This window comes from Plectropomus leopardus, chromosome 18 (assembly GCF_008729295.1).
Source record: "Plectropomus leopardus isolate mb chromosome 18, YSFRI_Pleo_2.0, whole genome shotgun sequence".
Lineage (NCBI taxonomy): Eukaryota > Metazoa > Chordata > Actinopteri > Perciformes > Serranidae > Plectropomus > Plectropomus leopardus.
In genome coordinates this window covers 80,001-87,500 of record NC_056480.1, presented here as the reverse complement: position 1 = coordinate 87,500, position 7,500 = coordinate 80,001, and the positions used below count along the sequence as shown (strand labels likewise).

Genomic DNA, 7,500 nt, shown 5'->3' with positions numbered 1-7,500 from the left:
CTATCTATATTTTAGTGACATCAAACTGACAGAGGAATAAACAGCAGTGTGTTTTCTGATGCACTGCACATAACAGCAGCTCATCTGTTTTTATAAAAAATGCTCAATAAGCTGAATCTTGAATCATGGATTCAGTCTTTTCACTCTTACACTTAAAATTTAGCTCAGGTGTCTTGATTTTTCAGATGTTTCTGCGGCTTGATTGGAGTCCAGCTGTGGTGAGTTCAGCTGATTGGACTTGATTTGGAGAGACACCCAGAGAGGAGCACACAGGAGAGTCTCTCAGATGACTAAAGCAGAGTCGTGAGGTGGAAGGATCTGCCTGCAGAGCTCAGACACAGGGTTGTGACATGGCACAGAAAACTTTCTGCTGCACTGAAGGTTCCCCGAGCTCAGTGACCTCCGTTATTCTCAAACAGAGGAAGTCTGAAACAATTAGGACTCTTTAGAGACGCCGAACTGGACAATCAGGGAGGAGGACTTGAACACAACTCATCATCTTGGAAGGTACAGGTCAAACAGAAAGACAAAAAGCCTTGGCATTCCCAAAAATACGTATAAAATACATCTCACGCTCGTTGTCAAGCTGTTCTCATGCACCTTAATGCTCCAAAATTCAGACCGCTCCCTCGTCTTAAAGGGCTTTTTTTAAAAAGTGTTTTCAGTAAAATGCCTTAAATAAGGTCTGTGGTTAACACAGGCTAAAGATTTTTAGACATTTTTTTCTGCAATATAAAAAAAAGTCCACATAAACACAATTTTGGAACTTTTAAGGTTTTAAAAACTTTTTTAAAAAGGCGGTTGCTAATAAGTGGCAAAATCAAACTACAGAGTTTGTCGGAGACGTTGGACATCATCACACTGGTAACGTAATTCTTCGTTCTTCTTTGGAAAAAAAGGATTTGAGACTAGCCGTGGTCGTGAGCCAGATCAGGTCACGCTAACAGGAAAGAGTTTTGTAGGAAATTGAGCACTAAATCAAATCCGAAGTTCAAAGATTCGGGGTGGTGACGTTTAAGTCAAGTAACCTCGACGTAGTTGGTTTATAACCTGACAGCTTTTTGCTTCTGGAGGTTTCATTTATGCTTCAAAACGCACTAAAGTGATGTTCATCTGTGAAGATCATCGCGCTGAATAAAACCAAAAAAGTCCCATACGGTTTTTGACGAGGGAACCAGTGCGATGTTACCTTCACGTCGTACTTGCACCGCTCTTTTGCCAAGTCATTGCCAATCAGAGCAAATCTTTCAGTGCAAAGGTCCTGATTTTTCTTATTCCAAAGTATTATCAGTTTATCAAGCGAGACTGTTTGTCATCGTTCTAAGATCAAAGTTTCTGATTAATCCGCTTAGATATAACGACTTCACAGTTACCGGCAGTCGAGATTTCGCATCATCTCAGCATCATTTAAAGTCAGTTTGCTGCAGTTAATCTTAATATCTGTCAAATAAATCCATAAATGTATCCAAGTTATCAATTATTGATCTCAACAGGAATCAGACTGACTGTTGGCAGTTTGAATCTCTGGGTTGGCCGTTTGTGTGTGTGACATATCTAATGATTAACCACACTCACTACCTTTACGTCTCTCGGTATCAGGTGAGTCTCTGCAGATTAAAGGTGTCAAAAGCATCGTCACCTGTGGCCTGATAGAGTGAAAACACAGAAACGTGAGGTTATCTCTGCGTTCTGGCAATCAGTTACTTATCTGTTGCTCACACCTGGTCCAGAGGTCACTGCAGTTAAACTCTATCTCCCCTTTTCCCACAAGCAGAGGAATATCTTTCCCCTCAATCTGTCTGTCCTCTGTCTTTCGGTCTGCGTGCTTTGAGATTGTGCGCCACGTTGGCGGCAGCCATGAGCTGGTCAAAGGAGTCCCAGAAAAAGAAGAAGATTATTGTGAGTATCGCGTTTGGTTCTGATTCATGGTTACAGGGAAAGCTATGATGCATCAGAGGCCTTTACTTTACATTTTTTTGCAGTAAACGCAAGTTTAGAGGTTTAACCCTTTGAAACCTGGATCCGCATCAGTTTTCTTTTGCTGCATTCAGAAACCTTTCACAGGCTATTTATAACATGACGAATTTGGTTTAATTTCTTTCAAAAACATGGAGGAAAAAAGACAACGATCATCCTGGCAAGATATGTCCCGCAATTAAGAAAAAAATAGTAAAAGGTGACATGAAAATTACCTGAAGATTTTAAAATCTTTTTAAAAAGAGGGGATATTATAAGATCATCAAGAACAGGAAAACTATATTTATAATCATATTATTTTATTATTCAACATTAAGTTAAAGAAAACAATATCATAAAATATATAAAAATAAACTTTTTTTTTTCTTATTTTCAGCCTTTTTTAGGTTATTTTCTTGTTTTTGTTTTTATAGTTTTTGGGCTTATTTTAATATGATTTTCAGCCATCTCTTGTGAAGTTGCTCATTGCCTTCTGTGTTTTTAAGAGAAGTCAAACCAATGTGCTCAGGTTTCAAAGGGTTAATGGAGTCCATCTGGTAGGTATAGCTGTAAAACCTTTACTTCTGCTACAATTGAAAAGTTCATATTATCCTGCCACAAAAGCTCGAGTGGGTCAGTCAGACAAATACATGTTTGAGTTGTCATGCTTTTAGGTTGTTGAAAGTCCTTTTTACAAATAGATGTGATTTTGTATGAAGGGTTTATTTTGTACATGGAGGACTCAGGCTAGGCGATAAAACAAAAATGATAAATATCCCTGTTGGAAAAAAGAAAACAACTTTTGCCAGTGGCTGGTTTTAGTTGTTTTTAGCTGGTCTTAGATGGTCCTGACTCAGTTCTTGCTGGTCTTTGATGGTCTAGCTTGGTGGGCCACCAGTCGAAAATGCTGGGCACGTTTCTCTTTATGCATAACCCATGACAGCAGACTGAACTCATTTATGCCATTTTGCTTGCCTAAACCTTATTACATTGAGAACATTGAGCGCCCCAGTAACCTAAGTATTTAAATTTACGTTTATGTACATAACGTGACAACATCCAACCCTGTTGCTTTTCCTCAACCTCAACCAATATGACTTTATTTTACTAAAACTAACCTAACCATTAAGTACTTTACCATGGATATGTGAGGTAAATTTATTAATAATTATCTCAATATCAAAACAATAACTATCTCAATAACATTTTCCCTGTTGTAAAAAAAAAAAAACAGCTTAAACTGGTTTTAGTTAGTTCAGTTCTTGCTGGTCTTTGATGGTTCAGCTGGGTGGGCCACCAGCCGGACATGTTGGTGTGACCAGCCTGTCAGGCTGCACACATTTATCTTTATGCGTATCCAGGAGACGTCATTGATTTATGCCCTTTGATTTTCATACTTCCCCCGCGTAACGCTGTTATTTCTCCATAGTCAAACACATTTATTTGGTTTCAGTTTTACAGTAACGTCAGTGGACAAACCAGAGTCACCATCACAAGCTGGCACGACCAGCTAAACCATCAAAAATTAGGCAAATACATACCTGAAGATGGTCAGACAAGCTGGTCAAGCAGTTTAATCATCATAAACTGGTCAAGCTGGGTTTTTTTCAGCAGCGATATAAAAAAAATAAACCCTCCATATCATTGAACCAGCCACTAAAGCAAACAACGACATTATAACGTTACATCGTTCACCACACGCATAAAGTCCTACAATTCTACAATTTCATTTAGCAGCTGCTTTTATCCAAAGCGACGTACAACACAAGCAAGAATTTAGACTTAAGAAAAAAAAAAACCCTTAGTAAGTGCAAAAAGTGCTTCAGGTGTGATTGGTCACAGGTATTGCCGTCTAGTGGCAGAAGAAGTGCCGCACCCCCCCCCCCTTTTTTTTTGGAAACCAAAGTAATAACCAGTAGCGATCTCAGCATCTGAGATTCAGCAATCTCAGTATCACTACTTACGATGACAGTTTTTTACTGTTATTTACTGTACGATAATTTTAGCCACAGATAACATCAGACTGTGACTGATACCCCCACACAACTTTGGCAACAGTCACTGTAAAATCCTACTGAAAATAAAAACAGTTTAAGATGGTTAAGCTGGTTGACCAGCGTAATGTGATTTTTTTGCAAAGTTTTTGATGGTTTAGCTTTCATAGCAGCTTGTGATGGTCATACTGGTTTACCCAGTGAAGCTCCTGTAAAGCAGTGTCAGGAGGGGGAAGTATGGAAGCAAAAGTCAGAAATCAGTTAAGCCTCCTGTCATGGGATATGCATAAAGATTAATGTGTGCAGCTCGACGGGCTGGTCACATCAGTATGTCCGGCTGGTGGCCCACAAAGATAAACCATCAAAGACCAGCAAGAACTGGATCAGGACCGTCTAAGACCATCCTAGACCAGCTAAAACCAACTAAAACAAACTGAATGCTGTGATTTGATTCCTAAACAAGACTCTCTGGTAAGAATTGCTTCGCCTTATTGATATGGACTTTATATCTGCTTTGAAATACGAAATAATGGAATTTAAACAAGTGATTAAAAAATGTGATTAATCGCAATTCAATCCAGCCGTCAATCATGATTTTATAAATTAGGTGTCTGACCGCCCTGTTTGTAACAGAATGTCAGAGGTCAACATTTCATGCGTATGACGTCAGGGCCCAAAAAACATTTGCATTTAGTGAGTCAAAACACAGTGAGTTTTGGTTTTACATGGGACGCAGGTGTGTCAGGTGGTGTTCACGTGTTGGAGCGGTCCCTTGGTGCGCACCAGATTCGAAAATTATACAAAAAGAACCCCGGAGCATCATGTTTGCATGACTCCCGAGTCCTGACCGGAAAAAGAAGTGCTGAGAAGTAAAGAGAAACAAATGTGCAGAATGGAGCCACAACAATGACGCGTGTTGTTCCCGGTGCTGGTCATTGCATTCGTTATTGATTGTTTGTAGCACTCTCAACAAACGATGCAGTTTGAAAATGAAGCGAAGTGAACTACGGGAGCTTTTTCAGCTCAAACTTGTGGAGTGCACCAGATTGTTGAGGCGGATCGAGGTCGGGTGCTTTCACACCACAAGTGGGACAGCACCAGAGTTCGCTGGTACCGAGACCACCTCCTCAGGGCGGCAAATTAAATTTCTAAAAGATTAAGGAAACTTATTGCATTAAAATTGTAAAAACACATTTTATCTTTTATCTTTATCTAATTACAGCTTTTTAACGTAGTACTGTTGTATTGTTAGCAACTGACTAACGTCTGGGGAACGATTTATCCACCAGATATCAGAACGGTAATTGTGTTCCCTTTTGACGTACAGTATTTATGAAAGACATCTGATACCAAACACAGACATCTGCTTCCACTTCTGTTTTTTTTTTGGTTTTTTTGAAGTGATGAATAAAGAGTCATGTATTTTCTCAACCCCTCGTGGAAAAACCAGCAAGTCCTGGAAACAAATAAAAGACTGCGTTTCCATTAAGGTCAATAAATGAAGCAAATGAATAGTTTAGCTTCAAATCAGATATCCACAGTCTCAGAGAGAGATCACATCAACATGCACATAACAGTTCTGTTTTTGACCTCATTCCATGAAAGAAAATATTCCTGCTAAGTTATTTACATTATGAAAATGAATATTCCACTAACAGTGGTGTTTACACACAGCTGTGCATACTCTGATAAATGTGCCCTGATGTGTCATTTATCACATCAAAGTATGTCATCCGGCTTTTTTTTTTTACAGTTTCCTATTGGACCACACAAAGTCAACCACCTCTTTTATTCCTTTAACCATCTTCTCGATATTTGTGCATATCGAAAAACTTTTATAGCTTTTATTTTAAAGCATATGTGTTTCTCATTTTAATCAGAAATGTGTTTCAGTTGGCGAGTTGTTTTGTGTACAACGTATCCATGACAACGCACAGAGACAACCCTAACAGATGAGGGGTCAACACTGCAGAAAAAAACTAATTAAGATACAAAAGGCATATTCTGAATTGCCTGAATCCAAAAAATGGCCTTAAAACCTGAGAAATACTGGCATATCACATGTCTTATTAGGAAAACGCTAAATTCGGAAAAAGGCCTCATTTGAAATTACTGACTGGAATATGCTGTTTACATGACATGCATCAAATTCAGAATATTAATACATTTGTTATAATTTGGTGTGCATGTAACTGCGTGTGGTGAGACTTTTTTAGGTACACTGAGGTTACACTGGTTGTGCCACTAACCAACAATGTCACGGTGTAGTTGAGATGTTAGTTATGCCTAAAGTTAAGCTTTACTAAAATGATAACAGGTGAGTTATATTAAAAATATCACCCCTGTACAGCTTTCATAAATGTTGAAATTGGCTCTAGAGACCAAAACTGTGTTTGTACCAGGCTGTAAACATGTTTATTTCTGCTGTAAAGTTGAACATTTTTACATGAAGGTCTGTGGAGATTGACTCACTCTTGGAGCCAGCTTCTAGTAGACATTGGAGGAACTGCAATTTTTGGCATTTCCTCTCTGGCTTCATTTTATCTGCCTCTGAGGTTGCAAATGAAAACTGTTATTTTGGTCAAACATGGCACACACACAAAGAAAACCTAACTCTGTGATTGCTGTGTCCCAGATTGGCATCTTGGCTATAGCTATTGTGACCCTAATCCTTGGTCTTGGACTTGGTCTTGGATTGGACTTGCAGAGATGTCGAAACAAAGGTACTGTCACACACAAACAAAGTCACACACATACACACACACACACACACTCACACACACACGTGCAGAAATGTCTTTGCACTCACATACACCCCAAACCTTTTAACTGATCCAAAACCTGGGTTTTATTATGAAAATGATTAAACTGCAGACGTCTGAACTGCAGTTACTCAGATGTCAGCTGTTTAGGAAAAATTTAAAAAGCAGAGTTTCATATACAAGGAATTCATTACTTGCGCCATCATGGACTCCTTGTTAAATGGTGTGATTGATCGTTTCTTGCGTGAAATAACCACAATGTACTGTAGGTGTGATTGAAGCCAGGTGCTTGCTGTGACTCCAGGAGTCCCTGCACAGTTGGCTGAAGGAAATGTTAGCATTATATATTTCTGCAAATATGTTAAATTTGTACATTTCAACAATATCTGATGTTTTTTAGTTAGTCATTGCCATGTTTCCAGGATCTTTCTGTTTGGTTAATATGCACTACAGAGGGTGTTTATAATTTGCAGACTCAGATCTGCAAAACTCTGACATTTCCGAAAAGCACCAGCAGATCTTTAACCAGCCGGTTACATTCATATTCAAAGATTTGGATGATGTTGTAGTGTCCTCAAGCTGAAACTAAATATAACGAAAAAGAGATTTGAAAAAATAAAAAACTTTTTAATGAAGTTTCTTGAGTCAAACACTGAAAACAAATCTCCTCTAACTTTGTCACAAACAGACAACTGTCTTTTCCTTTATCTGAGCTGCGAATGGAGAGCTGTCAGTAGCTTGTAGAAATGTCCTGATGAAGGACATTCGTCAGGAAACCTATGCCGTGA

The 7,500-nt window shown here is 38.7% G+C and overlaps 1 protein-coding gene across 1 annotated transcript in view; it reads left to right on the top strand.

The window, feature by feature from the left end:
• The first annotated feature begins 268 nt into the window (after nucleotides 1-268).
• The window catches only part of LOC121958217 (venom phosphodiesterase 1), a 51,036-nt gene continuing 43,804 nt past the window's right edge, over nucleotides 269-7,500 (top strand). Inside the window, exons 1-3 of the mRNA XM_042507086.1 lie at nucleotides 269-507; nucleotides 1,818-1,899; nucleotides 6,586-6,673. Of these exons, the coding sequence (XP_042363020.1) occupies nucleotides 1,858-1,899; nucleotides 6,586-6,673 (130 nt within the window). The 5' untranslated portion in view covers nucleotides 269-507; nucleotides 1,818-1,857. The remainder of the gene's footprint in view (nucleotides 508-1,817; nucleotides 1,900-6,585; nucleotides 6,674-7,500) is intronic.